This window comes from Pongo abelii, chromosome 12, assembly GCF_028885655.2.
Source record: "Pongo abelii isolate AG06213 chromosome 12, NHGRI_mPonAbe1-v2.0_pri, whole genome shotgun sequence".
Taxonomy (NCBI): Eukaryota; Metazoa; Chordata; class Mammalia; order Primates; family Hominidae; genus Pongo; species Pongo abelii.
In genome coordinates, this window is record NC_071997.2 from 78,528,328 (window position 1) to 78,543,618 (window position 15,291).

The window sequence follows — 15,291 nt, forward strand, 5'->3', positions numbered from 1 at the left end:
TCAAAGTATGGTACCAGACAAACCTGATTTCTTCATTAAAACAAATATGGATACTGGGTACACTGGCTCATGCCTGTAATCTCAGCACTTTGGGAGGCCAGCGCAGGAAGACTGCTCAAGCCCAGGTGTTTGAGACCGATATGGGCAACACAGTGAGATTCTGTCTATACAATATATTAAAAAAAAAAAAAAAAGCTGGACACAGTAGTGCGTGCCTGTGGTCCCAGCTACCCAGAAGGCTGAGGTGGGAGGATCACCAACCCCAGAAAGTTGAGGCTACAGTGAGCCATGGTTGTGCCACTACACTCCAGCCTGGGCTACAGCACAAGACCCTGTCTCAAAAAAAAAAAAAAAAAAAAAAAAAAAAGAATGACAGTGGCTACAGCCATCAGATTTGTTGGAATTCATAATGATAGTCTTTTAAAAATTGTTATTTACTTTTGGAGGACAGAAGGGAAATCATTATTCCAAATGAGGGAAAGCTTTTATATGTATAAGTATTCTAGCTAATAATGAAGAAGGAATGACCATTTCGCAAATCTCTCTTTTTATAATGGATTATCACAGAAAGACAAAACTAAATATCAATGAAAGAAATACACAGCACCACTTATGTTGTGCCCAAAAAAGTGAAACTTCAATAAAGTCAGACCTTTACATCTAATAGCCAATTTATAAGACTTACTGGGGTCAAGGAATACCACTGCAGGGATGCAGTCAGGGAAGGCCACAGTGGGGGAAACTACAAAACAACAGACACAGCTTTTTTTCCCCGAGGAAAAAAAATACAGAGCAAGGGATTTTAAGATAGTTGGCGGGGGGGGGAGGGGGGGCGGGGGCGGGGAATATATGCATTGAAAGAGATTTATGAAACATACCAGGTAAGTACAATATGTGGTCATTACCTTAAACCTGATTTCAGAAAACCAGTTGTAATAGCACATGAATGTGGTAATTGGGGAAATATGAGTACCGCCACATATTTTATATTATAACTAATGAAGTTTTATGTGTGATAATGTCTATTACATGATTCTTTTTCAAGAGACCTTTTAGAAATAACATAATAAAATATTTAGGATAAAATAGTCAGGGATTTGCTTCAAATAATTTCATTGGGGAATGGGACTCAGGGGAGGAAAAACGAAACAAAAGATTATGAGTTTGTCATTATTGAAGAGGTGATTGGCTCATGGGGGTTCATTATACTATTCTCTAGTTTATGTGTTTGAAATTTTCCATAAAAATTGTTAAATTAAAGATGTGTTGTCTCTCATGTAGGATGCCTTTGTACTTATTGGCAATTATTTTTCCATTTTTGTCCTTTTTACATTGTTTTTTAGATTGCCCCAGTGGAAAATGACAATAGCTACGATGAACTGAAAAGAGATGCAAAGTTATGTTTATCATTAATGTCTCAGGGGTTGCTTTACCCTCATCAAGTGCCTTTGGTACTTCAGGTGCTAAAACAAGTAAGAGTGTTTATAATATTTATGTCTTTTAATTAGGATTTTGGTTTACCATTCTAAGAATTTCAGTCAGCTGCAGTGCACACAGCGCCTGGTTTTTGTTTTGAATTTTCTTGTAGTATAAGAGAAGACATATATATTGACCAAAGAAACAGACCTAGATTCTGTGCCTGGCTCTGCCCCCACCTTCTGTGACTTTGGGCAAGTCAGTCAAGCCAAAAATATGCAGATAGCTAATTCATTATTAAGTGCTTTGGATAAAAAGTTCTTATGAGGAAGGTGGATGGTGGTTCTTTTCTACCACCAGTTCCCCTTTGTTTTGCTCACTTCTGTTACCTGGTCTATTCTAGAGAGACCTATATTGACTGTACATTTTCTGCCTGCATTGTTAGTATACTGTATGGTCAGCTTTATCCAGACATTACACATGTTATATAGAAGTGGACATCTTCCCATAGCTTTCATTTTTAAATTTGATAACCACACTGGAAAATATTTTCAACAACCTACAATGGTATTTCTTCGTAGTAGAATTTAGTAGTTGTTAATCATTTGCTTTTCAGACCCTACTGTTGCTACCAAAAGTAAAATAATGTGCCATCCTCGGAGGAGTTCGGAGCCATTAATCATGACTATCTCTTGTGAAGTTGACTTTTACCTTTGTGTGGGTTTTTTTGTTACTGTTTTTGAGACAGAGTTCGCTCTGCTGCCCAGGCTGGAGTGCAGTGGCCCCATGTCTGCTCACTGCAACCTCTGCCCCCCAGGTTCATGCGATTCTCTTGTCTCATCTTCCCAAGTAGCTGGGATTACAGGTGCCTGCCACCACACCCAGCTAATTTTAGTATTTGTAGTGGAGACAAGGTTTCACCATGTTGGCCAGGTTGATCTCAAACTCCTGACCTCAGGTGATCCACCCACCTCACTCATCCTCCCAAAGTACTGAGATTACAGGCGTGAGCCACTCTGCCCAGCCTCATTCAACCTTTTATTTATAAGGAAATATAAGATGAGCTTGTCCTAACTATACCTGTGTAAATAGAGTTAAATTAGAATATTACATTGTTTGTGTGTAATGTCACCATCTGTCATCTCGTGTTCTTGTCAGTACTGCTTTATCGTTTATATTTATTTCTCATTCACAGACAGCAAGAAGCAGTTCTTGGCATGCACGATACACAGTACTGACCTACCTCCAGACCATGGTATTTTATAACCTCTTTATTTTCCTAAACAATGAAGATGCAGTTAAAGATATCAGGTGGCTGGTTATAAGTCTTTTGGAGGACGAACAACTAGAGGTAAAATTTAAGTTATAGAAAATGGAAATTCAGTCAATTTAAAGAAACCATCATGGTTCCCTTTTTAATAAGTATTTGCAGCCAGGTGCAATTGTTTATATTTATAACCTCAACTCTTTGAGAGACCGAGTCAGTGAGATCACTTGACGCCAGGAGTTTGAGCCCAGCCTGGACAACGTAGCAAGACTGTCTCTACAAAAAGTACCAAAATTAGCTGGACATGTTGGTGTGTGCCTGTGATCCCAGCTATTCAGGAGGTCGAGGTCGGAGGATCGCTTAAGCCTGGAGGTTGAGCCTGCAGTGAGCTGTGATTGTACCACTGCATTCATCCTGAGCAGCAGAGTGAGACCCTGTCTCAAAAAAATTAAATAAAAATAACTTTAATTTTAACATAGCCCTATGTGAGTAATTTTGATACCCTAATCATGATTCTTTATAATACAAATGGAAGAAAAATTGGGCATGTTTTCGTTCTGTCTTCTTTGCAGTTGGGCAAATAATACTCATGAACCCAAGTTTTCTTAACCATGAGAAATTGGGGATGATAATTGTAATTGTCCCACTAGTCCTACTGATTTTTAAGGAACTCATGAGAATGTGCATGATGGCAGTTTCAAAGGGATTAAAAATCTACACATAGGCGCTGCTATCCAGTAGACTTAATATAGGTTTGCTGTCCTTTTTCTGTTTTTCTTTGGTAGAGAAAGGTAACTTTTGTGGTGAGGTTACATTAATGTTTTGTACAAAAAGATAATATTATCCCATGCAGCCGAATGTAAGAAGCATGTTGGCAGTAAATATGGCATGAGATACTACTTTTTAAGTTGGCATTAAGGAAGAAAATGTGATGGAATTTATGGTGAAAATTTTGCTTATTTTATGGACTTCCTAGTTTTTTCTTGCAGTAAAGTACTTACAGTATTTTATATACTTACTAGTATTGAAAATAGATTTTACTCACAGGAAAGTAGGAATGGAAATTTCTCTACCTCCCTAATGAGTCTATTTATATTTCTTATATTCTGAGAGTGGATATTTTCTAGTCCCAGTGGTACTCACAGACTGGTTATAACAACTGTTTTCGTTGTTGTTGTTGTTGTTGTTGTTTTATTTATTTTGAGACGGAGTCTTGCTCTTGCCCAGGCTGGAGTGCAGTGGCACGCTCTCTGCTCACTGCAAGCTCCGCCTCCCGGGTTCATGCCATTCTTCTGCCTCAGCCTCCCGAGTAGCTACGACTACAGGCTCCTGCCACCATGCCAGGCTAATTTTTTTATTTTTTAGTAGAGACGGGGTTTCGCCATGTTAGCCAGGATGGTCTTGATCTCCTGACCTCGTGATCCACCTGTCTCAGCCTCCCAAAGTGCTGGGATTACAGTCGTGAGCCACCACGCCCGGCCTGGTTATAACAACTCTTAACAGGCTTCAATTAAAATATTTACAGCTGTGATTTTTTTTTTAATTTCTTATTGTATTCTTTAAAAACTAACCTAAAGGAGTGGAAAGGTTGAGACCTTGTCATTGTTTCCTAACTTTAATTATTATACCGCTTGCATTTAGGAGCTTCTTTTAGAACATTTTTATGGGTTGTTTTTTTTTTTTTTTTTTTTTTGAGACCGAGTCTTGCTTTGTTGTCCAGGCTGTAGTGCAGTGGCACAATTATGGCTCACTGCAGCCTCTGCCTCCTGAGCTCAAGTGATCCTCCCACCTCAGCCTCCTGACTAGCTGGGACTATGGGCATTTGCCACCACACGGAATTACTTTTTTTGTATTTTTGTAGAGGCAAGGTTTTGCCATACTGCCCAGTCTGGTCTCAAACTCCTGGGCTCAAGCAATCCACCAGCCTTGGCCTTATAAATTATTTTTATATTTTCTTCCATATAGAGGTTTAAACATAGCTGTTATATAAACATAACCATGATCATTAAAACTATCATATTTTTAAAGCAACATGTAAAACCAAAAAGCAGTAATAATTCGCTAAATTCTATTCATTGATAGTATGGGGAAAAACAATGTTATCTAAATGAGAACTGTTTAAAGAAACCTTACTGTATTTAAAGGAAACTTTTTAGAAATAGAGGAAAATAGTATGTTTTTAGCTGAGAAGGCTAAATATATTCTTTCCTCACTTTTTAAAGTTAGTTAATTATAGACGTGTACCCTGGAGTAAAATATCTCAGAAGTAGACCCTATTACTGGAAAACAGCATAAATCAGTTGGAGGTGTTGGGGATCATTTGTTAGCAATTTGAAGTAAGAGAAAAATAAATTAAAACATCTCATATTACAGTATATTTTTGATAAAGTAAAGAGACTTACCTTCCCCCCCCCCCCGCCCCCTTTTTTTGGAGACGGAGTTTCACTCTTTTTGCCCAGGCTGGAGTGCAATGGTGTGATCTCGGCTCACTGCAACTTCTGCCCCCTGGGTTGAAGCGATTCTCCTGCTTCATCCTCCTGAGTAGCTGGGATTACAGACACCTGCCACCACGCCCAGCTAATTTTTATATTTTTAGTAGAGACGGAGGTTTTACCATGTTGGTCAGGCTGGTCTCAAAGTCCTGACCTCAGGTGATCCACCCGCCTGGGCCTCCCAAAGTACTAGGATACAGGTGTGAGCCACCATGCCCGGCCAATCACCACCCCCAGCTTTAAAAAATAAATTAGGAGAAAGTGGATTTGGATATTATTTATAGGAACATAATAGGAGCAGAGATGACTTTCTAAGCCTTTGAGTTAATAGATGTCACATCAAAACATGCACAGATCTGACTGCTTAGAGTGGTGGTGGTATTGTAATAATGTATACAGATAGCCGGGCGCGGTAGCTCATGCCTGTAATCCCAGCACTTTGGGAGGCCACAGTGGGTGGATCACGAGGTCAGGAGATCGAGACCATCTTGGCTAACATGGTGAAACCCCGTCTCTACTAAAAATACAAAAAAATTAGCCAGGCATGGTGGCTGGTTGTAGCTGTAGTCCCAGCTACTCAGGAGGCTGAGGCAGGAGAATGGCGTCAACCCAGGATGTGGAGCTTGCAGTGAGCCAAGATCGTGCCACTGTACTCCATCCTGGTGACAGAGTGAGACTCCGTCTCCAAAAAAAAAAAAAGTATACAGATAAAGACACGACTTGCTATAAGCAGTGAAAAGTCACACCTTCCAATGACCAGGAAAATGCAAACTTGAAACAGTGAGGCATTTTTAGCTACTCCTAATTTAGTGTTGTCCTCCCCTCACAAAACAAAAATGTGTAGTGATGAAAAGCAGTGTAAGGTATAACTGGTAGTTCACATTGAAGTTTTGTGTCATTATATGTTAGCACTAGCTTTTTTGAAAAGCAACTAATAGCCATAAAATTAGCAGTAAAATTGTTTATATCTTTAAATTTACTAATCCTAATTTTTGTATTAGAATAGAATAGAATAGAATAGAATTTCTTAGAATAGAATTTTCTATTCTAAGAAAATATACTGCAGGCGGGGCACAGAGGCTTACGCCTGTAATCCCAGCACTTTGGGAGGCCAAGGCAGGAGGATTGCTTGAGCCCAGGAGTTGGAGATCAGCCTGGGCAACAAAAAATAAGTGAGACCCCTGTCTACAAAAAATAAAAACGGAGTGAAAATACGTACTGTAATATGAAAAGTTACACAAATTAAGAATATAGCATAGTACTGAGAATATGAAAGCAATCTAGTCAGTATTTAATTATGAAAATAAATTTTGGCGGCTGGGTGTGGTAGCTCATGCCTATAGTCGCAGCACTTTGGGAGGCTGAAGTGGGCGGATCACGAGGTCAGGAGATCAAGACCATCCTGGCTAACACGGTGAAACCCCATCTGTACTAAAAATACAAAAAAAAAAAAAAAATTAGCTGTGGTGTCAGGTGCCTGTAGTCCCAGCTACTTGGGAGGATGAGGCAGGAGAATGGCGTGAACCCAGGAGGCAGAGCTTGCAGATTGCGCCACTACACTCCAGCCTGGGCGACAGAGCGAGACTCCATCTCAAAAAAAAAAAAAAGAAAAAAGAAAAAAAGAAAAGAAAAGAAACTGTGGCATATAAGTTTTATAGGAAATAGTGCAACCAGTAAAACATTTTATAATGTATTACATATGCTAGTGTAATGAACGCAGCAAAGAACATGTTACGTACTTGACAGACTATGATGATAAAATTATGAGAAATCTTTTGAAGGAATACAACAGAGCAAAACATCTGTTTTTAAAAATTATCATTGTGTATTATGAATATTAAACAAATGTTTGTGATTTATATGTGAAACAATGTCTTTTTACTGCTTTCTTGTTTTCCCAAAAGTTGAGTTACCATTCCAATTTGAAATGGACTGTGCACACGCTTCATTTAGTACTTTTGTAAACTGTGTTTATAATCTGACAGCAGCCTGTGAAATTCATAAGAATCCCATAGGATGTAAGTCTCCATGATGGTATGCCAATTACAGAAATTAGGTTGGTCTGTGTCTTTGTTACTAACAAAAATAGCTATAGCAGTGGCCTTCGGAGATGTAGAGTCTGGGAAAACTTGATCTTACTGTCAGGCTCTGGCACTGCTTTTACAGTTATAGCCCTGATGAGAGCTATCAGTAGGGAAGATAATTTATGGAGAAATTTAATTTTGCTAAAAGAGATAAAAGTTTATGCTCATAACCCTAATGTAGTTTTTATCCATTATGAGGCCACAAACTCTTTGAGAATCTGCTGAAATCTCTATTAAGAAACTGCCAAAGAGCATACACAAAATTTGCATGCAATTTCAGGGAAGGTCTTCACCCCAGTTCCCACACTACCCCCTATCCTCCATTATTCCCTCAGACTTAGAATGTCAGTCCTAATAGAAATTATTATATCTACAGGTTCGAGAAATGGCTGCTACTACGTTAAGCGGTCTGCTACAGTGTAACTTTCTTACCATGGACAGTCCTATGCAGATTCATTTTGAGCAACTTTGCAAAACAAAACTACCTAAGAAAAGAAAGCGAGACCCTGGTTCTGTAGGAGATACCATTCCTTCTGCAGGTAACATTGCTGGTAGGAAACACCCATATCCTACTGGGAATTAACGAGGGTTAACCAGGCTTACTCATATTTATTGAATACTTGTATGTATGTGCCCAGGTCTATGCTAGGTATTGGGAAAAGTTTTCCCTACTTTTGAGGAATTTTGCATATAGAAAGCAGGACTTGGAATGTAGAAAAGCTAAAATTGAGGTAGGTACAAAGGAACCTGTAGAACTGCTACCTAATAATTATTGTGTTCAGTCTACCCTCCACCCAGAATAGCTTCATAAAAAGGAGATATTCAGAATTAGTTATTTTGGAGGGTCTGAAATACTTGTTTTTGGAATTTAGAACTTAAATGTAGATGTACTAACAGAAAAAAATAAAGCAAGCCTTGTTTTTATTTGGAGAGGGGATTATTCGGTCCTTCATTAGTCCTTTGGTGAGAGGGTGCGGAGTCATTGCAGGAGCTTCCAATCTAATTGAATGTAGACACAAGATAGACACGAGAATAAGATCTGACTACTACATCATGTTTAAAGAGAAATGTAAATATGATTACAAAGATGCATCTTGCCATGTTAACTGTAATCATAATAGAAAATACATAAAAATTAATAATAGGAATTTTATTGAATTTAGAGGAAGTGCTTAGAATATAAAGTTTTTACTGCTGATTAGTGTCTTAATTATGTCATAAAGTTACCTAGTAACAGAATCCAATAAAATATCAATGTACATTCTAGTATCTTTGCTTTTTGGGATATATATATGTATATATATATATTTTTTTATATATAATATATTATAAATATATTTTATAATATATATTTTTTGGAAACAAGATCTTCCACTGTCGCCCAGGCTGGAGTGCAGTGGCATGATCTCAGCCCCCTGCAACCTCCACCTCCTGGGTTCAGGCGATTCTCATGCCTCTGTTAGCTGAGTAGCTAGTATTACAGGCGCGCGCTACTACACCCAGCTAATTTTTTGTATTTTTAGTAGAGATGGGGTTTTACCATGTTGGTCAGGCTGGTCTTGAACTCCTGACCTCAAGTGATCCACCCACCTGGGCCTTCTAGAATACTGGGATTACAGATGTGAGCCGCAGCACCCGGTCTGAGAACTCTGTTTTTTTAATGATAAAGCACCAAAGTATTTTTAGGTCTTTATTACACCAAATGATATTGTTTACAATTTTGACCAGTCCAAATTCTCTTTTCCTTACCTTCAACTCCCTGTTTTCCACGTGTCACAAATACAAATGTAATATGCTTTAAAACATGTGAATACACACACCTTTATTGAGGAACTGAGAATTTGAAACCACTTTAACTTACACCACTACAGAAAGAATAGAGACCCTTTAGAATACAGACATGCTGCAATTGTCTGTTTTAAGAAATAGACATTCTTCATACATGATGTGTTTACTAATGAATTGATGTATTCTGGGTAGGGCTGTCACATCCAGAAAAAAAAAACACGCTAATTTTGATTGGAGATTGTTTTAGAATCAGGGATTGTACTGGCCTAGGTACAATTATGCTGTCATTGATGAGCAACTATGGAAGTCTTGAAAAATCCTTTTTTTTTTTTTTTTTTTTTTTTTTTTGAGACAGAGCCTCACTCTGTAGCCCAGGCTGGAGTACAGTGGTGCGATCTTGGCTCACTGCAACCTCTGCTTCCATGGTCAAATGATTCTCATGCCTCAGCTTCTGGGTATCTGTGACTTCACATGCCATCACACCCAGCTAATTTTTGTATTTTTAGCAGAGACAGGGTTTCACCACGTTGGCCAAGCTGGTCTTGAACTCCTGACCTCAGGTGATCCACCCGCCCCGGTCTCTCAACGTGCTGGGATTATAGGCATGAACCACCATGCCTGGCCACCAGCCAATTTTTAAAAATTATTTTTGGAGAGACAGGTTCTCACTTTGTTGCCTTGGCTGGTCTCAAACTCCTGGCCTCAAGTGATCCTCCCACCTTGGCCTCCCAAAGTGCTGGGATTACAGGCGTGAGCCACTGTGCCCGGCTGACAAATTCTTAAATACAGAATTATTTTTAGTTTAGCCTCAAAATCAAGTTTTTGATGTGTATACATATAGATTCATTTTAAATGCAGAAATTCACATATTGAAAACAACACAATTGAAAACTAATTTTATCTCACTGTAACAAGTGCATTAGAGACATGTAAATATTTGCACAAATGTTGCTGTTCTCTTTGCAGAGTTGGTCAAACGCCATGCTGGGGTGCTAGGACTTGGTGCATGTGTTCTTTCTAGTCCTTACGATGTTCCCACCTGGATGCCCCAGCTCCTCATGAATCTCAGTGCACATCTAAATGATCCTCAGCCTATTGAGGTACAGTTCTTCCTTATTAATTTGTACGTGTATTATCAGTGATGTTTTCTAAGAAACCATAATAATAATTTCCTATACACTCTGAACTAACTGCTTTCGTAAAGCTACTGCCTCTGCCAGGGCTTAGTCTGCTCACCAGTAATTATTTAAAAATTACAGAGACCTTGCTGCCACGGATATTTGAGATCTTTTGGTAGTGAGGAAATTACTGTAGCTTCTGTCCCTCCCAGTCCAATGGAAGTAAAGTACTGTCAATATTGTTGTGATAAATTTTACGTTTCTATTTTTCTAGCACTGCAAAGTATTTTACTGGAAGCTAATATTAAATAGGAAATTATGATGGCATTTTTAGTAACTCAAAAGACCATTGACTTTGTCCTTCTCATTGGCTTTGTCCTTCTCATTGGCTTTTTGGTTTTGTAGAACTTGGTGTTGTGTGAGATCTGAAGTCTAGAGGGATGGTAATTTAACTAAAAGTATCCTACATATGATCCTGGTTGTCCAGAGAGGTTAAAACTATGTGGGTTGTCTACTTTACAGATGACTGTAAAAAAAACCTTATCCAATTTCCGAAGGACTCACCATGACAACTGGCAGGAACACAAACAGCAATTCACTGATGACCAACTGCTTGTTCTCACCGATCTTCTTGTGTCACCATGCTATTATGCATAGAAAGGTAAGTCAGCAAAGTTCTGAATTTACATTGGTTTGGTGACTGAGAACTAGATATTTATTGTTTTTTTTCTTTTTGCTGACATTCTTAGAGGTCAGTGTTTAGATAAAGTTGGATGGCGGGGATTGTTTGTTTTTAAACATGGCTTTTGCTACGGCCATTGGAAATGAGAATTTTGCTGTGCCTCCTTGCTTTAGGTTTAAAGCAGAGAAAATGTGTGACTGCTTTTGGACCTTTGTAAATGAGTGGTGTCAGTAGCCTGGGAATAGTTAAAGGAAAATAAATCTTATTCTCAGTTGCCTCCTGGGTGGGGCTGGGACATTTTGTGTGGCCCTGAGGACTCTGGGTTCTAAAAGTTGTGAGAACATTTGATCTGGATTCTTACACCCATTCTGTTAAAGAGGGAGCACCCAGAAGCCTTTCTACTGGAATAGGAAGAATAAAAATTTCATTTATTAGGCTTTTAGAGTTGGATGTCTTGTTACCTAATTGAAATTTTTTCCTCCCTGATACAGATGACTAGTCCTCACTTCAGGCTCTTTTCATCAAAAATTCCACACCCTCAGGTACCATCTGTGGTGGCTCTCTGCAAGTTTTAAAATTGCCTCTGCTGAGCTCTCATCATTTTGGTGGTTTCTGTGTTAGATCTCGTTAGTCTGCATTCCACAGCTTCTCAGTTGCCATTTGATTTCCCAACTTGTCCGGAAGTGTTTCCAGAATACTGATCACTTTTTTTTTTTTGAGGCATCTGACAAAGTCACAAAGTCTCAGACTAGAAATAATTACCCAGTATGATCATGGCATCCAAGACCAGAGTCTCGGAACTCATTAAGAAACAGTTTACTTGGAATGGAGAATACCCATCTGTAATACAGGTCCTGTCATTTCATTCATCTCAAATTGAATTCTTCCCAAATGGCTGCTGGATTTAGATGGTAGTAGGGCTGTGGGCCATAAATCTGAAGCCTTGAGAACCGTGGGTCTGGAGAGTCATGAAGAGGGAAGGCAAAGAGGGCAAGTCCTGAACCTAACCAGTGACCTGATGGATTGCTCGACCAAGACACACAAGTGAAGTCTGTGTCTGTGCACTTCCCACAGACTGGAGTTTTTGGTGCTGAATAGAGCCAGTTGCTAAAAAATTGGGGGTTTGGTGAAGAAATCTGATTGTTGTGTGTATTCAATGTGTGATTTTAAAAATAAACAGCAACAACAATAAAAACCCTGACTGGCTGTTTTTTCCCTGTATTCTTTACAACTATTTTTTGACCCTCTGAAAATTGTTACACTTCACCTAAACGGAAGACTGCTGTGTTTGTGGAAATTTTGTAATTTTTTTCTTTATTTTATTCTCTCTCTCTCTCCCTTTTTATTTTGCCTGCAGAATCGTTGAGAGACTAATAAGGCTTAATATTTAATTGATTTGTTTAATATATGTTATATAAATGTAAAAGATTGTATAAACTGTAGAGATAGCATTGGCAAGACTTTGTACAGATGCAACCTTTTACACAACATCATTGTGTAATTTGTAAAGATTCACATGTAGTTCTTTATTATAGTGATTTTGGGCTTTTGTACCCACTGAATGCCATTTTTTGTGTTTTTAAATTATTTTCTTTATCTTTCCTTGTTACAAAAACTGAGATGTGGGGTTTTTCTTTTATTTTTTTTTCAGTTCACTTATCATTAGAATGTCTGAACTTTTATGTAACGTTTTTGTGTGCATCTCTCAATGCTAATACCACATGTTTGCCTATGACAAGTTTATAGAGTGAAAGGTATCTTCTGGGTTGAAATAATTCACAAATTGGTGAATGTCATCTTGCAACACACCCTGTACAGTCTTCCTTAAAGGAACACTACAGTATATTTTTAATATCTACATGCTGAATGACTCAATACAGACCTAAGCACAGCAGTGGTCCTGGTACAGTATTTAAGTGTCAGCATACACAGGCGTAATCCCTGTATAAAGTAGTGCCAAACTGATTTCAGTTGTGTAACTAGTTTAAAACCCAATAAATGGATTGTTTTTAACACCTGGCTTTTGTCTTCATTAAGAGGAGAAGACAGTTCTGTAGGCAGTGACTCCTGTGGATTTCGTTTTGCAGCTGTAGATTTGTATCTGTAAATGTATGTCCTCTGACCAGTATAAATTATCTGGATCTGCCCTGTACAATACAGTAGCTACTAGCCATATCTGACTGTTTATATTTAATTAAATAAAAAATGTATTCCCTCAGTCTCACCAGCATATTTTTAAATACTCTTTAGCCACATGTGGCTAGTGGTTGCCGCACTGAATAACATCGATTAACTTTTCCATCATCACAGAAAGTTCACCTAGCACTGACCTAAGTGATTGATTCTTTTTGTGTGGAGGTGTGGGAGACAGAGTTGCTCTGTCATCCAGGCTGGAGTGCAATGGCACAATCTTGGCTTACTGCAACCTCTGCCTCCCATGTTCCCATGAGCAATGCTCATGCCTTAGCCTCCGGAATAGCTGGGACTATAGGCATGCAACACCACGCCCGGCTGATTTTTGTTTTTTAGTAGAGACAGTTTCACCTTGTTGCCCAGGCTGGGGTCAAACTCCTGAGCTCAAGCAGTCCACCTGCCTCGGACTTCCAAAGTGCTAGGATTACACGCGTGAGCCACCGTGCCTGGTCCTAAGTGATTGGTTCTTAAAATTGATGTGCCTAAGAATCATGAGGGGATTTTGTTTAAACGTACAGGGAATTCATTGTTCCCACTTCATGATATCAATTCCTGGTCCTGAGGCCACACATTGAGAAGTGAGGCTTTACGTTGTATGTTGACCACTTCAGCTTTTTCTAAGTAAGCTGTATGAAACTGCCTTAGCAATGGTTCCTAAATGGGAACTTTAAAAAAAGATGTAAGATACTGGATGTCCTCTCTCTTGCTCAGTGAAAACTTCTCTGGCAGGGGTGCTCAGGCATTACAATATTAGAAGCTCTATGATGATTCAGTTGTTCAGCCAGGATTGAGAACCACACGAATCCCACCACAGACCTAAAAAGGGTACATTAACCTGAGTGCCTAACATGCTCCCAGGTGATTCTGATTCTGGGTTTGGAAGTCGCTTATTACTTTGATATTTCCCCCAGTGACATTGTCCGGTAAATTAATTTTTTACCAATAGGAAAAATGAAATTTTTTACCAGGAGGGAAAAGGAGAAGAGGGAGGAGAAAAGAGTTGCATGGCTTATATGGTCTAAGATAGTTCTTAAAATGTATATGGTGCATTAAAAAGCATGAGAAGGACAGCAGGAACTGTGTTAAGGGTGGCAACAAGATTTACTAGAGGAGGAGGGGAGAGGCTGACCTGTGTTTGAAGTCACTGTTGACTGGGCATGGAAGACAGCATGGGCCACTCTATGAGGGTGGATGAGAAGTGAGGAGAAGAAAAAAACCTATTTATCTTTTTATAAGGTCAAATAAATCTTTAGTTTCTGAATGGATCCTTTAGAAAGCAAAGACTGCAGATTGTGTTTCAAAATTTAGGAGGAAAATTTACTCACCTATTAATGTAAATGAAAGTGTAGGTGCAAATATATGATAAAGCTGTCTTCAAATATTTGAAATACTTGTCATTACCAAGCCCTCTAAGCCACAGGCCACTTTTGGTAATTAGGAGTGTAGCCAGAAAGACTAAGGAGCAATTTTGTCTTATTAAAAAATTAACTTTTGGCCAGGCGCAGTGGCTCACATCTGTAATCCCAGCACTTTAGGATCGCTTGAGCCCAAGAGTTTGAGACCAGCCTGGGCAACATAGAAAGACCCTATTTCTACAAGAAATTGAAAAAAATAGCTGGGCGTGGTGGTACGTGCCTGTAGTCCCAGCTACTTGAGAGGCTGATGTGGGAGGCAGAGGTTACGGTGAACTGAGATCACGCCACTGCACTCCAGCCTGGGTGACAGAATGAGACCCTCTGTCACAAAAATAAAATCATGAGCTGTCATCACAGGAAAAGTAACTTTTTCTACATGGCCTTCGTAATTGTTTTTGTAGACTTTGTCTTAGTATATCCTAATTGTTTTAAATATTCCTTTTGAACATCAAGGTTGTTTTCAGTTTCCTGTACTACAAATTACACTGCAGTGCACATTTTCATGCCTTTATGCTTTAAAACTCTTCTTTTGTTGGAGCAGTTCCAAGGAGTGAGAGATGCTTAGATCAAGAATTTTTTTGTTTTAAAGAACATTTTAACAGCTCTCGTATTTGCTGTTTTCCTCAAAGTGCACATGTATCCATTTGCATTGCAATAATGAGTGTATTAGAAGAATGCCAGTGTCAGGGCAGATTGATAGCCAATTCACGATCTATAATTAGCCCTGCTTATTTGCAGATTTTCCATTTTTTTACCACTACCAATGTTTTTTCCAGTTTTGCTCACTTGTGGATTTTGTAGATATACTAGTTTTAGCCTCGTTGAATGGTTCTAGC

At 38.9% G+C, this 15,291-nt stretch overlaps 1 protein-coding gene across 3 annotated transcripts in view; it reads left to right on the forward strand.

The window, feature by feature from the left end:
• PSME4 (proteasome activator subunit 4) overlaps positions 1-12,860 on the forward strand; it is a 100,733-nt gene extending 87,873 nt beyond the window's left edge. For all 3 annotated transcript variants that reach the window (XM_002812036.5, XM_054547572.2, XM_063713444.1), the window contains exons 42-47: positions 1,344-1,472; positions 2,612-2,767; positions 7,636-7,798; positions 10,014-10,147; positions 10,688-10,826; positions 11,339-12,860. In XM_002812036.5, the coding sequence (XP_002812082.1) occupies positions 1,344-1,472; positions 2,612-2,767; positions 7,636-7,798; positions 10,014-10,147; positions 10,688-10,822 (717 nt within the window). In that variant the 3' untranslated portion in view covers positions 10,823-10,826; positions 11,339-12,860. The remainder of the gene's footprint in view (positions 1-1,343; positions 1,473-2,611; positions 2,768-7,635; positions 7,799-10,013; positions 10,148-10,687; positions 10,827-11,338) is intronic.
• The last annotated feature ends 2,431 nt before the right edge of the window (positions 12,861-15,291 follow it).